A 20,445-nucleotide genomic window follows, 5' to 3' on the forward strand; every position below is an offset into this window, starting at 1 on the left:
ACCGACCTCAGATCAGTATAGCCTAGAGCCCGCCCCTTGGAATGGAATGCGGGCGATAGGATGATTGACAGCGCAAACGGACCAATCGCAAGTCAGGTGAGCGCCTCGTGGCCAATAGTAAACACCCAGTACTTTCTACTCCAACTTTTCCTCAGTGGGGAGAGCAGAACACATTCAAGAGCCTTCAGGGGCTCGCGCTTTATTTGCCTGCACGGAGCTGTGGAAATCATGAGAACAAAATGCGAAAACATCCGAGATGCGCTGAAATCACTTTTAGTTGGATACTGCCTTGCATTTTGCGCTCTTTCCAAGCACGTCCACGGCCAAGAGGGTAAGTTAGGAATACTAGTTAATTACTGGTCTCGGGGCTTTTATTCTATACGTTTGCAAACTGCATAACATGTGAAAACAATAATAATTGTTTCTGCTCAAACTCACAGCCAGACTGTAAAACTATTTTTGATACACATTACATTTAGTCTTATCTTCTGTTCTCCAATCTCATCCCACTGTCACGTCAAAGATGGCTTTTTATCAGTCGGGTAGGTTGAGTTTACATTATTAGCGATTTATTACACTTTTACATGCTGTTCTCAGTTTTTTGGGGGGTTGATCACGTGTGACACATTCTTTACATACTCTTCCCTTCATGTTTACCTGCAGCTATGAGTTTACCTTTCCCACAGGTTCTCCCAACCGTCGCGACTCATGAGTGCAATCAATTTGTTATTTTTCTCTGTCTCCTTGTGGCTTTTGTTTCCTCGCAGCGGCTGATGATTAACTACATAGTCACTTTATAATTGTTGGGGAACATACAGAAAGCATTGAGGGGGAAAATAATATTTCCACTCTAGTGACTGTGACTATTTACACAAGTCATTGATTTATGACAGAGATTACAATTGTGCGTAAATCATAATACACTGTATTACTATGACAGCAGTCTGAAAAGTCATTGTCCTACATCACATTATCTGACTGCAGAATGATATATTGCTGTCTGAAAACGCACACGGGTGGCCTCTCCTGTGTCTGTGTGAAATTTAATGGTGTTAGGTCAATATTTGCAGTATCTCTGTGTAAAAAAAGGCTTTTTACTGCCAATGAAAGTTGACATTTTTCTTCCACTTCAATTTTTTTTTGTTATTATAATACAATGACACAATGTCTTGTTCAGTATTCCGCAACGTAGGGATTTTTGAGGGATAAAACAAAGATGACTAAAACACTAGACAGGGTAAGACAGTGCAAGTCCTACAGGTGAGCATCACTTCAACTTGTGCGGACCTGCCAGCAAAGCACTTGAGGAAAATATCCCCAAATTAATCTATTTCTCTGCAACCATTCTTAACAAATTCCCCAAAAGGTCAAATCAGGATAAAATGAGCTCATTTTTTGTTTTTATAGGGGCAAGGGGAAATTATTTAACCATAGGACTGCTCAGTAAAGTATAAGCCTTCCACCGGAAAGTGACACATTTGGGGTCGGTTGCCTATGGTTACTGAATGTCGCTGCGGCATTTCCAGGAAATCCTCAGGGGGGCTTGAAGAGCCGCAAAAACAGAAAAACAGAGGAAGAGCTGTGTCAAAGTTGGGGGCTGGTGTGGTGAGCACATAAGGTTATCCTGCAGTTTGGACTCAACAAATCTTAAGCTCCCTTATAAGGAAGACCACGACGAAGGAAGAAGCTCAGACGGTGACCGGTTCATTTTTAATCTTTTGATCATTCCTGGACCATTTAACTTATTACGGGCGCCCCCACAAAACCCACCTCTGTGTGTTCACTACGGGAAATTGCTCACTTGTTTACTGTGGCTCGCTGATGGGTTAGATAATCTAAATATTAGTGGTGCAGTCCGGTTCATGTCGCAGAAGCAGATGTTGGAAATTATGAATCAGCGAGGGGGAAATGGAATTAAAGTCGTTTAAAAAAAGGGGGCTGAACTTTTTTTTTTTTTTTTAGATAAACTAATTTGTATATTGTTTTTTGCTCAGCATTAAGATTGCAATTTGATATGAGAATTTTTTCAAGGTCCTATTTTTAACAAGCAACTTAATTAATTAAAATTAATCTATATTACGCTCAATATGTCATGCAATGTTTTCGTCTAAAATAAAGGCTTCCTGACAGACTCCCCCAAAAAATTGAAAATTGTTATCCTGCTCTATCCTCTGCTCTCTTCATAAATCAACCACTTAAGATTTGACCACTAAAACCACTTTGAATGTTCAGAATGCAAGTAAAAAAACTCTCACACTACAATGGGTATAAAAAGTCAAATTGCTGGTTATGTGACATAAAAATTATACCAAGATAAACACCAAAAATACCCTTAAAAGCAAAAATAGGTCATAGATAATCTTAAAGTCAAAGTCAAAGTCAGCTTTATTGTCAATTTCTCCACATGCCAAAGACACACAAAGAAACCGAAATTTCGTTCCCCCCTATCCCACGGTGACAAGACATGGCGCACAACAGACAAACAGTAAACAAGTATAACAAAAGCGTGCTGAATAAATAATGAATAAATAACACAACAATAAATAAATAAATAAATAAATAGGAGGAGCAGAAAAAAAAAAAGGAGCAAGTGCGCGTACAGCAGACATTCCCGAAAGTAGCGCAACAGTGCCGCACGCTACGCAGAAGGGGGTAGCGAGTTCAGGGCCCTAACAGCCTGGAGAAAGAAGCTGTTGGCGAGTCTGGTGGAAAAAAAATCTTAATAAATTGGTTTGATTTTTTAATTTTACAAAAAGCTGTTATTTTGAAGAGGGGTGTGTAGACTTTGTATACACTAACCAGTCTTATGACGTGTGTGTTCCGAGGTGGCTTTTATTAGTCTTCATGCCAGACAGGAAGTGGTAGCAATGCAGAAGTGTGAAAATCTTCTGCTTCTCACAGCTGCTTTAGAACAGTGACATTTACAAATGCACTTATTAAAACAGCAGACTATTTCTTTCCTGTTTTTGACTTAATGAAAGATCTTTATTTGTACCGCCTCAGGTGATGGCTGCGGACATACACACCTGGGCACAGAATCCGGCACGTTGGCCTCCCAGAACTACCCGGGTACATATCCCAGTCACACCTGGTGCAAGTGGAAGCTTCGCGTGCCGGAAGGGCGCACGCTGCGACTTATTTTTGGGGATTTTGACATCGAAAGTAGTCCCAATTGCAGTAACGGCTCTCTTGTCATCACAGATAAAAACGGGCATCCAAGCCTCGGTAAGAAATTTCACTGGCCGCGTCATTTCACAATTTTATCCCATTTTTCTCTTTCCTATTCAATTGTAGACTTTCCCCGTGCCAATACACTCAGGGCATGTCAATTCAGTGACACATTGATTTAACACGCTAACTCAGAGAACACATAGTTGTGTGCCTTGAAGGTGTAAAAATTTGGCTCTGGACCAAAAGGACGATTGAGAAATTGATGCTAGGATTGCATTCCCGATTGTGTTTGTTACTGGATACCGGAGTACCTGAGTCATGATTGTAATGTTCTTTTTCTCTCTGCCGGGTTACTGTTCCTACAAGCAGTGACAGCTCTACATCTCTTTAATATTAATCTTACAAATGTTGTGCAACGAGTCAATTCGCTGACGCCTCATTGAGTTCTGTACTCGCACAAAAGGACCAGTGTAAAAAAAAAAAAAAAATGATGCATTATTATTATTATCATTGGAAAAAGCAATCGTGTGTATTGGCTTTTGATCATTAATACGCCAAATTTTCCCAAACGTTATGGAGATCAAGCAAAAAGTCAAAATTGGAACGTCAAGCCATTATCTTGCCAGAATTGCTCAGTTTGATTGTATTTTATTTTTTCTTTACCTTTGTCGGATTTTTACGATGACAATACAGAATGAGCCACCAATGGCAATGAGGAAAAGTTAAACGGAAACCAATCAAAAATTGAATTAAATAAATAAATAAATAAATAAATAAATATTTGCTTGTCACACTCAAGCAATACAATTAAATTAATATTAATTACACACGTCACAAGCACATGCTAACAACAACAGCATGCATCGTGATGCATTTTGGCTTCCGACTAGCATGAAAAAAAATTATTGAAATTTTCCAACATTTTGATCCTTTCCGTTCTCTCTCTGCATGTTCTCAGGCCCTGTGTGTGGTCGACTTAACGCATCACAAAAGAATATAACACTTACAAGCAACGAAGTAACGATAACCTTCAAGTCCAAGTCACATCTGTCTGGACGAGGCTTTTTGCTATCCTACGCCACGGACCTTTACCCAGGTATGTCCCGATTCCCCGTCGCCCGCCCACTAAGATGCTTCTTCTGCTATATATGTGCAAAACCTTGGCTGGTATATTGTGTACAATATTTTGTGTGTGTGTGCAGTTGTGTGTGCATGTGTGTTGTCTCAACTGATCGGTATTCAGCCTCAGTCGCCATCAGTGCTCGATGTGTTTGCTGGGAAAGCTTCTCAGGATGAATACCGGGAGGCCACTAGTGTTGTTCAATGAGCTTTGATTCTTCTCCTCTTACAACACCAGGAGCATCAACGGTCACGTGACGTCATCTACATGACGTATCGTTTATAAGGGGACATCTCGTGATGTTAGAAGAAGAAAAAATAAAACGATAGAGACTTTGTTTTGTTTTTCCTGCATCATGTGACCGGTCTGAACAGGAGTCTATACTTAGTCTCCCCGGATGAGGTCATCGGGACCTCGCTGCGTGTATCGCAGTTTCCTGTCTTCCCGTAGCTTGTTTGTGAAATCTCGCCATGTCTGGACGCACAAACCGCCCGTCTGTTAGCTGAGATCACACGAGAGCCAGTCGCCGAGCTCGTCAGTCAGCGTAACAAAGGCTTTGCTCATCACGGCACTGATGAGCGCTCATCCCCTAATATAGCAACACTTGCAACACACTGGGTTATCTCATGTTGTAAAAAAAAGGGGGGGGGGTCTTATATAAGAGTTTTACTACATAGTCACGTCTTCCTCTAAATCCCACTATGCATTATTTTGTCTCCCTTGTTGCAGATATCATCTCTTGTTTACAACGGGGGTCTCATTTTAGCTCGCCACATGTGAGGTTGGTGAATAATTCAAGCTTCTCATTTTCTTAAAAGAGTTCCAAGAGTTGTTTAAATTTCTTATGCTTTTCAGAGTTTACTGTCCTGCCGGCTGTAAAAATGTGACAGGAGACATTTGGGGAGGTCCCGAGCAAGGCTACCGAGATGTAAGTAAATAGCATTTACAAGTCAACTTGGTTAGCCATATTCGATAATACTTTTTATCCTAGATCGATACCAATACGACTGATACCGATACCAAGCACTGATACTATAAAAACGAGAATCAGAGAAAATTAAAGACCTACATATCCCAATATAATTTTTTTCCTTGAAATTACAAGACGTGAACAGCAATTACCTATTCTTTTAATTTCTAATTTTTGATGATGAAACAGCCACACGTTTGAGTTTTTCTTCCCATTTAAATTATTGTCACATAAAAGTCAGATTCAGTTGACCAATCAAAAGGAGTCCATGTTTGTAATTTTCTGGGAAAAAGCGGTTTGTTATTCTTTTCTGCTACAGACGTCGGTGCTGTGTAAGTCTGCCGTGCACGCCGGAGCAACGTCTGACAGTCTCGGAGGTCGCGTGAACGTCAGCCGTAGGAGGAGCCTCACACGCTACGAGTCTACCTTTTCGAATGGGATCTTTTCCAAAACGTCCGTGACATTGTTCATCACTGCCTACGTCAAATTCGTTATTTTTGAATGTTGACTTTTATCTTTGGATAGGGGGTCGTTATCTGAAAAGAAGCTGGTGTTCGTTCAAGGTATAACCGGATGCCCTCAAGTCACATATTTTCATTCTGAAGTGTGCTACAGTTTGTAAATATTATTTCCTGGCTGTTTACAAAACATTTCAGCGCATCGTAATGAACGACTTCCATCCTTTCTCCTGATTGCTCAACAGAATGCAACAACATCCTGGCGGTGTACGGTTCAAACGCCTCATCTTTTGCGGACAAACTGTCCTGGTCGAGCAGAAAGGTGCATTCTGGACACGAGGGGCTCGTCTGGACCGCAGATTGGAACGATCCGTCGCCCTGGGTGGAGCTTGGACTCACTGATAAAAGCTCTATCACAGGTAGGTTTGAGTAAAATAAACCTTTAGTTAGTTAGTTAATATGAAAGCTAATAACCTTATATAACTAGATCTGTATATTTGGGACAATTCCACGACAGTACATTAGTGCAAAGTTATTCAATTAAATGAATAATAAAAATTGCCAAATTATGTATTCACGCGCAAATAAGAAATAAGGATTAGCATGGTAATCAATTATTGGTTTTGTTTGGGTTTGAAATCAAAATGATCACTAAGTAACAACAGAACATTAATTTCTCTCAGTATTTCCAACTTCTAAATAATCTTGAACGCAGAATTTGTTAGTTAGTTAGTTAGTTAGTTAGTTAGTTAGTTAGTTAGTTAGTTAGTTAGTTAGTTAGTTAGTTAGTTAGTTAGTTAGTTAGTTAGTTAGTTGGTTGGTTGGTTGGTTGGTTGGTTGGTTGGTTGGGAGCTGTCTAGTTAGTTAGTTAGTTAGTTAGTTAGTTAGTTAGTTAGTTAGTTAGTTAGTTAGTTAGTTAGTTAGTTAGTTAGTTAGTAGCTGACATACCAGTTAGTTAGTTAGTTAGTTAGTTAGTTAGTTAGTTAGTTAGTTAGTTAGTTAGTTAGTTAGTTAGTTAGTTAGTTGTGTAACTGACAATGCAAAGTGATACAACGTTGTTCCATTTATCTTTTTTTCAGGGGTAATCACAACGGCATCGGGCGAGAACCACATCAATGCTTACACGCTGCTTTTTAGCAGAGACAGAACGAACTGGAAGCTTTACAAAGATGCTGTCAGCAAAGAAGGAAAGGTTGGTTGGATTTGAGACAACATTTGATGATGTGGTTGTAGAGAAACTACCAGTTATGGCATCTCTCCCTATCTGCGACGAGGTGTTTGAGGCTTTTGCCGACGGTCAAGCGAGAGTGCTCAACAGCCTGTATCCTCCCCCCGTGGCTCGCTTTATCCGTGTGCGACCTCAGCGCTACCATGGTCGACCTTCAGCTCGAGTCCAAATCCTGGGCTGCCCCGTCAAAGTCACGCCAAGGTCTCGCTCACCCGACGGTACGTAAAGTCTTTTTCGAGCTTCCCTTGTTATTCATCGACTGACTTTTTTTTTTTTTTTTTTAATCCAACAGAATCGACTTTCAGCAAAGCTAACGAAGCGACTCCAAACACATCTCCCACACCCACAGAAGGTCCCGTTTTAGTGGCGTCCAAGCAGAGTGAGTGCACATATATTTGGAATCTTTGTTACGTGCTTTATAGCATGAACTCAAATGACTTACGACTGGCTGTGCAGGGTCCAGTCAACCGGTCATCATCGCAGTGGGAGTGGTCTTGGGACTAATCACGTGCTTCGGGTGTTTGTTGGCTGGAGTCTGGTGGAAGAGAAGGTTTGTTACATTACATTTTCTTAGGTGATGGTTTTTAATAGACTCAAATGCGGAGAGTTTACCAGAAAGAAGTTTTTTAATCACTAAATAATACCAAACACACAAAAACAATTGGTCCATAAACAGTAATCATGGGAAAAAAATGTCAATTGACTAATGCAAAATTTTTGGGGAGATTATTCGATTAATCGATTCTAAAAATATTCGATACTGACAGTCCTACGTTTCTGCTTTTCCCTGCAGGAAAAAGGCTTCCCAAATAAAATACTCGGTGCCAACAAGTAAGTCTGCTTCTTCCCTCAACTTGATGCCAGTGTTGTTTATTTTGCTAACCGTGACTGTGTTCACCAGGTTGCCAGAGTTTCCAAATCAAGACTCTGCCGTGCCCACCATCAGAGCTCATCTCGTACCCTCTTGAGCGAAATATCCACGACGCCCTACGGAGCCCCCCGCTCAATGGTCAGAATGATATCAGTGATACATTTGTCCATGCAGCTCATGTATATTCAGTCCTTTTCGGTCGTCCGTCTTTCTAGTGGTCTCCTTCATTTTTCCTGTCACGGGGGGGGGGTCTTCTCAGCTTTCTCCATGGGTTGTCCATTCTTTGCCCCATCACCCAGTCACTGTGTAAACATTCCGTTCTTTGGCCCGTGAAGCCTCTCTGAAAAGGGACCCTTTAATTGGCGCACGATAAAGGCCGCTTAGCCCAAGCTCTCCTGCCTCCCACCAGCCCCCGCCCCCTTAGAGGGCCCCTTCTTTTGAGACTGATAAACAGGACGGAGGGGCGACACTAAGACAAAGCAGCGACCGGCACAGCCTGTCTAATTAAATCTGTGCGTTGGAGGAGACAGAAGACCAGGCTACAACCGTATTTTCCACTAATTCTAGCCGATGATTGACTAAACTGCTAGGGGGAAAAACAAACATGATCAATTATCACAAAACATTTTAAATTAGGTGAGGAAAAAAAAAGTAATTCCTTGAGAAATAGCATTATACATCTGCGTATGATTTTCTAGCAGAAGCAAGATGGAATACAAACAATCTGTTTAGACTATGTTAAATAAAGTTGTTGTTTTTTTTAGACTATGCACAGCCTGCTACTGGACAGAAGGTGGGCTCTACATTCCGGCCCTCCTCAGATGAGGGCTACACCATCCCATTCACATTCAGCCAGTACAACCCATCTGGCAACATGCCGGAGTATGCGGAGCCACTTCCACCGGAACCCGAATACGCCACACCTTTCGGCGAGCAGGAGTGCGCACCCTCAGCAGGGGGCACTCACTGCAACACAGGCAGGCAACAGACGTCATCTATCGAACCCCCAGGGAACTACGACTGCCCCTCACACAGGATGCTCGACAACGGCTACTGCACCCCCGCCCTCCACGCCAATACACTCCGACCTTACAGCGTCGTTTACGCTGAACCGAAGTCATGTTACTCTTCATTGCAGCGGTACGAAGAACCTTTGTGAGGCCAACTCGCAAGAAGTGGGGATGGACTGTATTGCCTTAAAGTGAAATAAAGCTGACACAGCAGAATCTCCAGTGACACAAGAATCTAAAGTTGATCACAGTGATGTGGGAGCCTTTGCACACTACTGTGTGCCTGAAAAAAGAACTAAGTGTAAATACACAATGTTGCACAAAGAGAATAAGACTCCTTCAGTATCACGTTTATTATTATTGATAAAAAAAAGCTGCACTTTTAGAAATTACATGGGAATAGTTTTGTATTTACAGTCACCTTTTCTTCCAACTGAGATGCACTGGGAATGGCGTGGTGGCCATTCACTGTATGTCACCACTAGGTGGCTCTAGTGAGCTATAAATATTGAAGAGATGTACAGGACGGTTGCCTAATAAATAGTGCTAAGTGCAACATGGTAAACATGCTTATAATAAAATATTTTACGACGCAAGAGGCACAATGGACACAAACTCTACGTTGAAAATGCTTATGGAAAACAACAAATTGTGAAACAACTTTTTTTCAACGTTTTTAACAAGTGCACAAAACTCTCCCACCCAGGAACACTGGATTTTGTTTATACAGAGTACTGAATTCCTTTTTGAGCGTGACAGTGGTATTATGAGATTTATACTAACATTAAATTAGTAATACTTTTTTTTATTACAGCCTGTTTTCCCTATTTTGTATTATTATATAAGGGTTGAACAGAAAGTGCCATTACTGAAGGTCATTGTAGTGTCGTTTGCAAACTAACATTTTATTTGTAAGGCACAATACTAAACAAATAAATTAATTAAAAAGCACTTTAGGATAAACTGATGTAAAAATATTCCACATAAATTAAAAACGATTTGATACGCCAATAAAGACAAACATTTAAAAATTAATAAATGCAAATCATATTAAAAGGTTGTATACGACTTCAAAAGCATTTAATAAATTCACTGAACTGGATTTTGCAACGTTGAAGCCACCGCAGCATTATGCAGTTTGAAAAATTAATTCAATGACTTTTGAGGACCACTAGAGGGAGCCCGAGTACTACTACCACACTTTATAGTAAAATTTCCTTTCCATTAATTTCACTGGCATTTGAGTTTAAATTGTAATTGATGTTACAACATATAATTATGTATTCTACTGTGGAAGGTCAAGCAATAATACTGTAATTTGTGTTTTGTAACAAATATATTTTGGCAGCCATTTAGTGTATCCTACAACAAAAGCAAAACCTATTCCCCACTGTCATGGGTGACGCCTTCATTTGTGCTTCCATCTTTGAGAGCCTCCTCCTCCTCCACAGAATAGTGCGCCAGAGTTTGGTGTGTGTTCCGTGAAGGCGCATCTTTGAAACGCAGGCCGCAGTCTTCACACTCGTAACTGAGCCGTGCGCTCTCTCCCTGTGTCGGGCACTTGCCGACGTTCCCACCGGGCACCGTCAATCCAGGCTGACTTTGGGTCTGCGATGAAGTGTTGCCGTCAGGGCTTTGAGGCGTGTTCAGATTAGCAGGCGGATAAGCGCGAGGACGCCCGAGTGCCACCCTGGTGGGCCCCGCCAGTTCCGGGTCTAGACCGTGGACCGTTTGATTGTGGAAGCGGATGCCGGAGCGGTTGGAGAAGGCCTTTCCGCAGATGTTACAGACGAACGGCCGCTCGCCTGTGTGAATGCGGATGTGAATCTTGAGGGCTCCGGATTGGGTGAAGCACTTGCCGCACTGGCTGCAGCGGTAAGGTTTTTCCCCGGTGTGGATCCTCTGGTGGGCTCGGACCCCCGCCAGATGGGGGAAGCCCCTCCCACAGAAGTCGCAAGAGTACGGTCTTTCGCCAGTGTGGATCCGCCTGTGGATCTTGAGAGCGCCCGACTGACTGAATGCCTTGCCGCATTCAGAGCAGGCGTACGGCCGGGCGCCGGTATGCACGTGGAGGTGTATGCGTAGGTTGCTGTGCGAGTTGAAGGTCCGACCGCACTGTGTGCACAGGAAGCCGGAGGCCTTTTGGGCGTGCTCGGCCCGCTGATGCTGCAGTAGCTGCGAGGGTCTGGAGAAGGACGCAGAGCAGTGCATGCAGGGGTGCGACAATGGAGCCGTCGACGGGCGGCCGCGCTCCTCAGGCCTGCGTTGATGCAGACAGGACTGCAAAGACGCCAGGCAGGAAAAGGAAGGTTGCGGGTACGGCAGGCACGTGCTGATAGGGCAGTGGTGGTGGTGGAAGTGGTGGTGCGTGTGACAGAAGGGAGAGCAAGGGAACATGGACGACAACTGGTTCAAAGAAGACTGTTCGGAGGGAAGAGTTTCAGGGTTGGGCCTGCTCTCAGATGAACCCCCAGGTCCAGGGCAACTGTCAGGTGGGAGAGGATCACTGGTGCTGGTGGAGGATGCATTTGGCTCTTTTGGAGCCTCCAAAGAATGTGGAAGCGAGGACGAGGCTTGTCTGGGAGAGGAGTACGGGCAGCCGGGGCAGGTGCAGACATGGCGCATGTCTAGCACACATGACAGGCAAAGGGTTATATTTGTTATTTTTTCTATTATTATATGTGATGGATGATGATGATAGGGTGGGTCAGTACATGGCCCATTGTCTAGACAACATGTTGACAAGAAAATAATTTGTGACAGTAGTCTTTATACCTCAGTTTCAAGGTATGGACAAAATAAATATATTCATGAAATGTACAATTTTAGTCGATCTTCCTGACGCAATTATTCACATAGTCAACTCGCTTCCTGATTGGCTACGAGTGCCACGTGACAATTGTTTTAATAATCAAGATGTAATATTGTAAGGCTTACATCTTGATTATTAAAACAATTGGGAGCTTATCAAGGGACGCAAATCACGCTTATGATTTAACTAAAAACACCTACGGTCTTTTGTTGTGTTTTTCCTCAGCGCCGCCTCGGTCTTGTCGTGCATCGATCGGGCTTGTTTGAGCGTGTCTCCTCCTAACATGCTCCACACGTTCATGATGTCGGGCTGCTCCTTCGCGGAGCTCCCAGATGACATCAGGAGGTCCCCAATGAACTGGTGCATCTCCATCCAATTGCTATGGTCTAGCTGGATGGTGCAGCACGGAATAAAATGAGTGACACTAACTAGCTTCTTGCTATGGTGAGGAGAAAAGTACTTACATTGTCGCCACGCTTGTCTTTGTCCATCATTTCACACAAACACGACTGAATTTAAATCGTCTGCTATAAGATGTACAAGAAACGCGATGAATGAATGACACCGAATATCATTTTATGGTATTATATTTGTATGATCAATAATGGCTGGTTAGCATGTCACGTTTCAGGCGTTTTGGACATGTGACCGGAAGTTAAATACAATTTGGTGACACGACAGCCACGCACGTTATTAATAAACACTTTCATAATCTATTTTGAATAATACATTCGTATTGTGTAATGCTAATAAAATAGTATTTAAACGTAGCATATTTTATAATATCCCAAGATCTGACGTCACCAAAATATTGATAGGCGCAAAGCGCAGGTCACGTGATGACGCTATAAAACACAACAAAAATACGGAAAATAATTCAATATCGTTCCCGTCAAAACTGAGAATTATCTTAGTATAATGTGACTAGTCACCATTTCTATATATTTTGATCAAATTTTGTCAGCATTTTATGGCATGAATTAACCCTGTAATAGATTAAAAAAAAAACAATAGAACACATTGCTTAAATTTATATCACAGCACACCTACAGAGTATTTGTTATAGTTGACTTGTTGATGTTTCAATTCTTTGCAGATACACAGATGGTCAAATGTCATTTTTAAAAGCAAAACCTATTTGGGTATTGGTTGAATGGAACTTTCCCACGTCTTTATTTGAGCTACGTTGTGAAATAAGTATGCATTGAACATTCACCCACCACCACCAAATGTTGCTTAAAGAAGACCACATGCAACAAAATGAAAGTCCTGAGCACTATTCCTGAGTAGAGACTACATAATACGAATCTTATCAGCGATCGTCAGTCATTTATGTCTGTGCTTTACTCTTCCTCTCTAGGAATATTCTGTGGTTATTGAATGTTCATCTAACATACAGCATTCTCGTTGTTCAATTAAATCTAATATATAAGAATAAACAAGAATTTAACATTCACCACTTCACTAGATTAATCTGACCTACAATTTGTACTTGTAGTTTGTGAATTTACTACTGAAAAGGAGCAGCTCGTTTGCCGTATTATTTGCTATCTAATTGCAGACACCTCCGTAACAAATTTTTCATCATTCTCACAGAACAGGTATTTAAATTTTGCATGAACTCCCATCATACCTCACGGCAGACCATTGCAACCTCAATTAAACGTGACTGTATCCATGCATTTTTTTTCACATTCAGCAACATAAAAGCAATTATAAGATCATATACGACTTGCAAAACTTTTAGTTGATGTTGCTGCACAAACAATATTTCAAGTATTGAAGAATAATAAAACCCAGTGTTTACCTCCCACATAAAAAAGGTAGAAATTACACAAAAATAAGAATAATCCTTGTACAAATCGAGCAAGAACTGCAAAGGTACCAATGAACACTTTAAATTAAAAAAAAAAATCCTAATGTGCCAAAGATAGGAATGTTTTTTATATCAAGAACTATTAACCTAAAAGATGCGACTATTGCCGAGGACACAAAATATCATCGAAGTCTGTTTAATGTAGGCATTATATTGTATTACTGTCTCTTTTGGAGTGTTAAAAAGTCAACCTCCACTTTAATTTCCTGCTACGGCCTTTACATTGAGTCAGAAGATGGAGACTCAGTTTTGATTACGGGGGACGTTGTTGAGAGATCCATAACACAATTATTCAATTCTTGCCCCGCCACCTCGTACGCCAGCGGCTCACTTTTAATCACAGCAGGAGGTGTTGGAGTGGAATCTTTGTTGGATAAATCCATTGGTTCACACTCTCCATCTTGGATCGTAGGCCAGATGCCGAGGTGTTGATCAGCAGGAATCCCTGCTTGATTTTGGACTTCTGGTACTACCTGCGCGATCCTGGGTGGAAGTGTCAGGTTGTCGCCGTTTGTGGGAACTAACAGGACGAGATTAGTACCAGGCGGTGGTATTTTATCAAGGGTGAGCTTCCAACAGCCATCTGGGGTGGAATCGTCCCCTCTCGCGAGCTGGAGAAGACCAGAGTTGGTGGTTCGGGATACGGCCAAGCGGTTTAGCACATGGGTTGGATCGGGGGGTGTATCATTTGTGGTTGAAAAGGTCTCGGGATCGCCCTTCTTCTTTGAGACAGTCTAAAGCGGGGTGGGAAAAAATGTTATTGAAAAATGACGTATTTCAAATGAGCACATGTCAAAGCAAGCTGTTTTGATTTATTTGCTGATTGATAGAAACTAAAGTGGTAACAAACAAATCATTGATGATAAAAAAAAAAATCTCATCAAGGTTGATTCCTAGTCTACACTTACCGCAGGTTTAGCAGGCTGGGGTGTTTGGCCACATGTCTTCAGGTGGCTGTTGTAGTTCTGCTGATGAGGAAAGCCCAGTCCACAGCTCTGACAGAGACAAGGAGAGTTGCCGGCATGGCCGCCCATGTGGGACATCAGCAACAAGGCCGAGCGGAATCCCTTCCCACACTCGGCACATTTGAGGACCCTCTGGTGAGCTCCAGCGTGGTTCTTTAGCTCCTCGGTGGTGTGAAAGCTGAGGCCGCACTCCAGACATCGGATCTCGTCCCCTTTGACCTCACTGCTGCCCCAGCAGCCGGTGTCCTTCTTGTGTCGCAGGAAGTCCCCCTGACTTGAAAACTCTCTGAGACAAGCCACGCAGTGGATCCGCCAGGGTTCGCACTTGTGCTGGCGGTAGAGGTTGGCTAGGCGAAAGTGACAGCGGCACCTTACGCACGTGTAAGGCAATAGGCCAAGGTGGGTGAAGCTGTGTTTGAGGAGCGCGTCCTTGTTGCTGAAGGTCTCGGAGCAGTCGGTGCATTTGTAGATGCGGTAGCACGCTTTCTTCTGGTGGCGCTTGAGTGATTTGGCCTGGGTAAAATGGCGGCCGCATTTTTCGCAGACAACCTTAGGCATGGATTTGTGCAGTTCCACGTGATGCTCGCAGGCCTTCAGGTTGGTGAACACGCGCTTGCACAGGTCGCATTCGTAGAACTGACTCTCAAAGTGAGTATTGGACAGGTGGTGCTCCAGAGATTTATCCGAGGCAAACGACATGAGGCAGATGCGGCAATGCGGCCGGTCTACCTTGTTGGTTGCGTGCGTGCGGAGGTGCGCGCGGTAGTTGTGGATCTGCGAGAAGCGCTTGCCGCATTCGGCGCAGCTGTACGGGCGCGCTCCCGTGTGCAAGTTCATGTGGTCCTGCAGCTTGAAGTCGGAGGGCAGTCGCAGCCCGCACACACTGCAGACGTAGTCGACGGAATTTACCGACTCTGCAAAGACAAGGATTGGTGAGGTGTTGTTGCAATCTAGTCTTTTTGTTCACGATAACAATTATTTTGCTGTTACATGTAAAAAGTGCAGTTAATGTTATTTTGCATCACCATACTCGTCGAAAGCATGCCATACCATTGACGAGACTTTCTTCATTCTCATCCTCATCTTCTTCCTCTTCCTGGCAGACCACCGACACATCGCTATCATCAGAATCACTCTCCACCGGTTGCTGTTTGGGCACCGGCGTTTTTTTGCCACCGCCTTCCACGGGGGTCTCCACAACACCAGCCTCCTGTCCACTCTGTGATAATTGTAGCTGTTGACCTGGTGATGCCTGGAGACCAGTACCTGCCTGGAGCCCAGGTGAAGTACGGGCCTGCTTGGATGGCTGCCCTTTTACCAGCGGGCTTCCTCGAGGCGGGTCAGGGGTCGTCAAAGCTGGAGAGGGGCAAGGTGACTGCGAGTCGTCACATGACGTAGAGAGGCTTTCCTGACGCTGGAGGATGTCGGGAAAGCCTAATTCTGTTAGTTGGATATCAATTGTGTACTGTACAGACATTGTGGCAGCCGGGATTTAATTTGGTGGAAAATAACTGGCCTCGCGTGTGTGCTCACTTCAGGTACTGCTATCGGCTACAACGCCCGGGCACTCCCAACCAAAGACTCCTTGACTTGAGGCAACTTCAAGTTAGTCTCTTCTTGAAATGTTTCTTTATAAAAGACTTGAGGCAACTTCAAGCTTGTCGCTTGTTCTTCAAATGTCTCTTTCATCTGAAATGTTCAACATTGTCCGCTTTAATGTTTAATGCGACCAATCGCCAGGCCTCTCAGTCAGGGCCAGCGCTATTCCAGCATGCTCGTTCTACATACTTGTTGTGAGAAAGTCTTGAGCCGCATCTGTCAAACAGTTAGATGGGTCTTCAATCCTTCAAACATGCCTTTCTCCCCACGTTTACTTTGTTGAAGACATCCTTGGAATTGCTTCGGGAATCCACCTTGAATGAGGCACGCCGCTCATCTGGCAGATGGACTCGCCTTTCTTGTCTGCACTCGGTCCACGAGCGAAGTCAACATCGTCAGTTTTTCATTATAAATAGCGGAATAAAATAGAATTAATTCCCCTGGGGCTATGACGAAAAGAGTGTGTTTTAACGACGAAAATTACAGTGAACGCTACACTCTCTTTGCCGATTTGGGCAGCGATGAAAACAGTAAGGCACCACAAAGGCAGGAAGTCGCCATGAATACAACAGCGCACCTATCGTTCCGGAATGGTATTACATGCCTAAATCGCATCCACGCTAATTACATACGTGTAAATTGAGAGCAGTGTGATAGCTTAAAAACAAGGACTACAAATCACTTCTGCAAAAGCCTGCATGGGCTAAAGTCTGTTTTATTTCATATTTGCACTGTCCAGACACAGCAGTGGGAAAGAAACAATCCAGAGAGAAGACACTCAATATACATTATTTACTGTGGGACTCTGTAGCATGATAGAGCCATAAATTTCATTCTCGAAATGTCTTTGACATAATAATTGAATTCAGTGGAAAAGGGAAAGCAGTAATTAGAAATCATGATTACAGTGGAGAAATTGTCCACAATTGAACCTAGAGCACCCAGCAAACAAAACTGAGAAGTCTATTAAAAATGTAGGCGTGTTAATTTAAACAGAGCCATGATCAAAATTTTAGGTGTAAAAAAATACATATGAACCGGAGGCTGTACATTATTTTGACAAACATTTAAAATGTAACATCTAATAGCTTACAAAATATGCACTTATTATTGTTAATGATAAAAAACAAACAAAAATCACACCACACAATTAAAAAAACAAAACTTTTTTTTAAGTGGATCAAAACTGTCTATGTTTTCACAAATCAACTATTGTTTAGTTAACATTAAGTAAACACTTAGCTAGTCAATGAGATGTCCAATGTAAAATACAGCTTGAAATCCAAACTTCCTACAGTGCCATTTTTCAAAACGTCATCAGCTTACGAATTAGGATCCTAAAACAAGAAATCACTTCCTCTAACCGCCAGTCACGATTATCTTTTGGGGGTCTCCGGCTGCTCCTCGGGGTGGGTCTTCTGGTGAGCCTTCAGCGTGCGCTCGCGGCCAAAGCTCTTGCCACAGGTGGGGCAGGCGAAGCGGCCGACGGCATGCGCGCGCGACATATGCGCCTCCAGCTGCTCTGGACGGCCAAAGCTCTCCTCGCACTCGGCACATGGGTGGGCTTTCCGCATCGTGTGTTTCTCTTTCTTGTGAGTGCGCAGCTGAAGTGAGCTTGGGAAGGAGAGGTCACAATCCGGACAAGCGTGTTGCTTGGGCGCCGCAGTCTCTGCTTTCACTTTCGTCTCCTTTGCTGCTTCATCGCTGTCAGTCGCGACAATCGCTTTTTCTTTTGGTTCAGCTTTTACGGCTGCGGCGGCTTTAGGTGGGCGACCTCGTTTTGCTGCGCCTGCTTTTGCTTTCTCCTCCACTGGGGCTGCTGGTGTCTCAGGGCTGGCGCCTGTGTTTTCCGCCTCCCCTTCCTCACAAACCTCTGCTTCATCCTTCTTCTTTCGCTTTCCCCTTTTCTCAGTGCTTGCCACTTCTTCAATCTTGACTTGCCGTCCGCGCTTCTTGGCCGGCAGGGTGCTGCCGTTGCACTGTTGGCCTTCGGGATACTTCTTCTCGTGTTCGTTCAACTCCGATTCGCTGTCAAAGGCCTGGCCGCACTTCTTGCAATTATGACTTTTTGCGGGCTCGTCCGGACGCTCGGCTGTCTCGACGTCAGGGCGAGGGTGCAACGCCAGGCGATGCGTACGCAGCATTGCCGCACTCCTGAAAGTTTCGGTGCAATCTTTACACGGCAGCTGCTTCTCTGGACACACATGCCTTCTGTGTGTCGTGAGCTGTTAAATGGAGAACATGAATTACACTGATGAGAAAAGTTGACTATCCAAGCCAGAATACTTTTGCACATAAGCACAGTTAGAACATAAACTTTCCAAAGGAAGGCCAAAACCATGATTTGAATCTAGAAGGCAGACATGCTAACTAATGGGATGTCGTGCTGCTTTTCTACAATATTGTAAGTAGAAAATCTAATATTGGTCTCACTTCAGTGAATGTTCTGAAGCTCTCGTGGCAGTGGGCACATTTGAAGGGCTTGTCATCTTTGCTGTGTGTCGGCTGGTGCAGTGTCAGCTCCTCGGACGATAAAAACGTGCGGTCGCACACGTAGCATGTAAACAGCGTGTTGCCCTGCGCAGAGATGGCACGTGAGATTAAGATTCATTTACTTAAAAAAATACAAGTCGTGATTATTTCCCTAGGCCACTTTAGGAAAAATTATTAGTCAAGTGATCAACATGAGCAACTGGCAGCAGACGAGAGCACACCTGTTGAAGTTGTTGCTTGTACTCTTCCCGGTGGCTCTTCTTCATGTGTCTTTCCTTAGCTTTGGGATTGCAGAAGGTGATGAAGCACTGGAAACACTGTAGATTCTCATGCTGGTCTGAAGGGACGGAGGAAAAAGCAACAAACAGGTGAGATTGCCACTGCAATGCTCAAATCATCTGCGTCAGGATGAATCAAGACGTTGACTCAAAGACACCAGGAATTCATTATTGAAGATGTCTCGCTTTTTCAACACAATCCCATTTGTGTTACAGTGGCAGGATATATGGAGATCTTTTTCTGGCCAATTTTAGGTCAACTCAAAACGCTGTGATGCAATACGACGATGTTTTTACTCACAGGGTTGAGCAGTTTGTGCAAGAGGTCCATTCAGAGTGATGGGCCGCTTCAACGTCTCCGTCGGTTTTTCAGTTGGGGCTTGTGGGGTTGTTCCCCGTCCCATTACAATCTCTTCAATGTTCAAGATATCAGAGTCCATCGTGGATAATTAAGCATCCACAGTGAAATCCTGTGCAAAATATTGATGGTTCAATAGTTAGTTGCCAAAATGATTTCAACCACAATATCAACATAAAAATTGCAACACAAAGTTGTGTTTATCATCCAGAGCCTCACCATCTGCAATTGTTGTACGAGGCCAAATGGACTCTTCACGAATTTTTTTTTTCTCAATTGTATTTTGATTTTTTTAAAAACTTTTTTTGCCGAAAATCTACAAATTATATTAGGCTACTAATCAAAACATCCCTTCATTCAGTTAAACTAAAAATAAAATAATTCGCCGGGTAATAATTAAGAATACAGGCTGCACTTCTGAACGTAACCACGCATCTACAACGTATTAACGACGTAAGTTTATTGCGTTGTATTATTTCCGCCGCTTATCTTTCAGTTCACGTCCATTCGCTTTCCAGCCTTCTCAGGCCGCTAGCGTTAGCCCCACGTAGCAAGCACTTTCCAACGCTATTATCTACACACATGCAAGCGTATTCATCTCCACCCGGAGCTCACAAACATTTAACAAACACCTTTAGGACAAGATAACGGTTGTTAACGGTAAATATCGTTACGAAAATCCACAATTGACAAAGTCGTGAACCATCGTAACACTAAGCTAGCATGCTAAGCTCTGCTAGTTAGCGCTAACAACACAGAATGCCGCTCAAATAGGATCGTACACTTTTTCGGCTGTCAGTAAGTTTGGCCCCGTAGATGGCGCTTAAATACATTCGCGATGATTGTAATACAAGCGAATGTCTTTAAACAAAGCCTCGTTTTCAAAATATTATTTATGGAGGGGTACGTTACCTCAAAGCGCTCTTTGAATGTAGTTGGACTGACAGATTGACCCCAGAGAAGTAAACGGCAAGCATAGATCCGAGTCGGACACTTCCTGACGCGAGACCATAACCGTTAAGGACAACTAAGATGGCTGCCGTCTACTGCCGTTTACTGGTCGCGTAGTAAACGAACAAAAACGAACCTTCAAGTCAAACAAATCCGAACTGTGTGTACGCAAGTTTTCATGCAGTAATTAAAAGATGCATGTACACAATTAAAGGGAGAAAAATAATTGGAATTGTTCCGTTATGATTGATTCTATGTGAAAATTTGGTCACGTGACCAAAGTTT

The 20,445-nt window shown here is 43.3% G+C and overlaps 4 protein-coding genes across 5 annotated transcripts; 1 reads left to right on the forward strand and 3 right to left on the reverse strand.

Annotated features, from left to right (window-relative positions):
- The first annotated feature begins 60 nt into the window (after positions 1–60).
- Positions 61–9,637, forward strand: si:dkey-34d22.1 (discoidin, CUB and LCCL domain-containing protein 1). Of its 2 annotated transcripts, none has more exons than XM_049731250.2 (15): positions 61–331; positions 3,004–3,225; positions 4,130–4,267; positions 5,021–5,072; positions 5,147–5,219; positions 5,581–5,714; positions 5,787–5,824; positions 5,965–6,138; positions 6,799–6,911; positions 6,994–7,165; positions 7,240–7,326; positions 7,404–7,497; positions 7,741–7,778; positions 7,846–7,956; positions 8,583–9,637. In XM_049731250.2, the coding sequence occupies exons 1-15, from the start codon at positions 61–63 to the stop codon at positions 8,975–8,977; spliced, it is 2,112 nt and encodes a 703-aa protein (XP_049587207.1). In that variant the 3' UTR covers positions 8,978–9,637. The 2 variants fall into 2 exon arrangements, with proteins under 2 accessions (XP_049587207.1, XP_049587208.1); XM_049731251.2 differs by having other exon boundaries at positions 7,849–7,956.
- On the reverse strand, positions 9,158–12,516 carry si:ch211-79k12.2 (uncharacterized protein LOC568844 homolog). The gene is made up of 3 exons (XM_049731282.1): positions 12,105–12,516; positions 11,841–12,030; positions 9,158–11,455 (listed from the first exon to the last, which is right to left on the reverse strand). The coding sequence occupies exons 1-3, from the start codon at positions 12,132–12,134 to the stop codon at positions 10,209–10,211; spliced, it is 1,467 nt and encodes a 488-aa protein (XP_049587239.1). The 5' UTR covers positions 12,135–12,516; the 3' UTR covers positions 9,158–10,208.
- Positions 12,517–12,656: 140 nt separating this feature from the next.
- On the reverse strand, positions 12,657–16,640 carry wu:fe05a04 (zinc finger protein 343). The gene is made up of 3 exons (XM_049731263.2): positions 15,532–16,640; positions 14,425–15,395; positions 12,657–14,250 (listed from the first exon to the last, which is right to left on the reverse strand). Exons 1-3 carry the CDS (start codon positions 15,956–15,958, stop codon positions 13,735–13,737), a joined length of 1,914 nt encoding a protein of 637 aa, XP_049587220.1. The 5' UTR covers positions 15,959–16,640; the 3' UTR covers positions 12,657–13,734.
- Positions 16,641–16,758: 118 nt separating this feature from the next.
- On the reverse strand, positions 16,759–20,311 carry znf576.2 (zinc finger protein 576, tandem duplicate 2). Its single transcript, XM_049731311.2, has 5 exons — positions 20,122–20,311; positions 19,153–19,321; positions 18,795–18,910; positions 18,514–18,657; positions 16,759–18,305 (listed from the first exon to the last, which is right to left on the reverse strand). Exons 2-5 carry the CDS (start codon positions 19,289–19,291, stop codon positions 17,457–17,459), a joined length of 1,248 nt encoding a protein of 415 aa, XP_049587268.1. The 5' UTR covers positions 19,292–19,321; positions 20,122–20,311; the 3' UTR covers positions 16,759–17,456.
- Between the last annotated feature and the right edge of the window lie 134 nt (positions 20,312–20,445).

This window comes from Syngnathus scovelli, chromosome 9 (genome assembly GCF_024217435.2).
Source record: "Syngnathus scovelli strain Florida chromosome 9, RoL_Ssco_1.2, whole genome shotgun sequence".
Lineage (NCBI taxonomy): Eukaryota > Metazoa > Chordata > Actinopteri > Syngnathiformes > Syngnathidae > Syngnathus > Syngnathus scovelli.

Excerpts from the sequence above, each read along its gene's own strand:
- wu:fe05a04 (XM_049731263.2), bottom strand. The coding sequence starts at position 15,958 with ATGTCTGTACAGTACACAATTGATATCCAACTAACAGAATTAGGCTTT. Across the intron at positions 15,396-15,531 it reads TGAAGAAAGTCTCGTCAATG|AGTCGGTAAATTCCGTCGAC; the intron begins GTATGGCATGCT and ends TTGTCTTTGCAG. Across the intron at positions 14,251-14,424 it reads CCCAGCCTGCTAAACCTGCG|ACTGTCTCAAAGAAGAAGGG; the intron begins GTAAGTGTAGAC and ends ACCCCGCTTTAG.
- znf576.2 (XM_049731311.2), bottom strand. The coding sequence starts at position 19,291 with ATGGACTCTGATATCTTGAACATTGAAGAGATTGTAATGGGACGGGGA. Across the intron at positions 18,911-19,152 it reads TGCACAAACTGCTCAACCCT|ACCAGCATGAGAATCTACAG; the intron begins GTGAGTAAAAAC and ends CCGTCCCTTCAG. Across the intron at positions 18,306-18,513 it reads GCTTCAGAACATTCACTGAA|CTCACGACACACAGAAGGCA; the intron begins GTGAGACCAATA and ends TCCATTTAACAG.
- si:ch211-79k12.2 (XM_049731282.1), bottom strand. The coding sequence starts at position 12,134 with ATGATGGACAAAGACAAGCGTGGCGACAAT. Across the intron at positions 12,031-12,104 it reads AAGACAAGCGTGGCGACAAT|CTAGACCATAGCAATTGGAT; the intron begins GTAAGTACTTTT and ends TGCACCATCCAG. Across the intron at positions 11,456-11,840 it reads GAAAAACACAACAAAAGACC|ACATGCGCCATGTCTGCACC; the intron begins GTAGGTGTTTTT and ends CATGTGTGCTAG.
- si:dkey-34d22.1 (XM_049731250.2), top strand. The coding sequence starts at position 61 with ATGATTGACAGCGCAAACGGACCAATCGCAAGTCAGGTGAGCGCCTCG. Across the intron at positions 3,226-4,129 it reads AAACGGGCATCCAAGCCTCG|GCCCTGTGTGTGGTCGACTT; the intron begins GTAAGAAATTTC and ends GCATGTTCTCAG. Across the intron at positions 7,327-7,403 it reads TTTAGTGGCGTCCAAGCAGA|GGTCCAGTCAACCGGTCATC; the intron begins GTGAGTGCACAT and ends CTGGCTGTGCAG.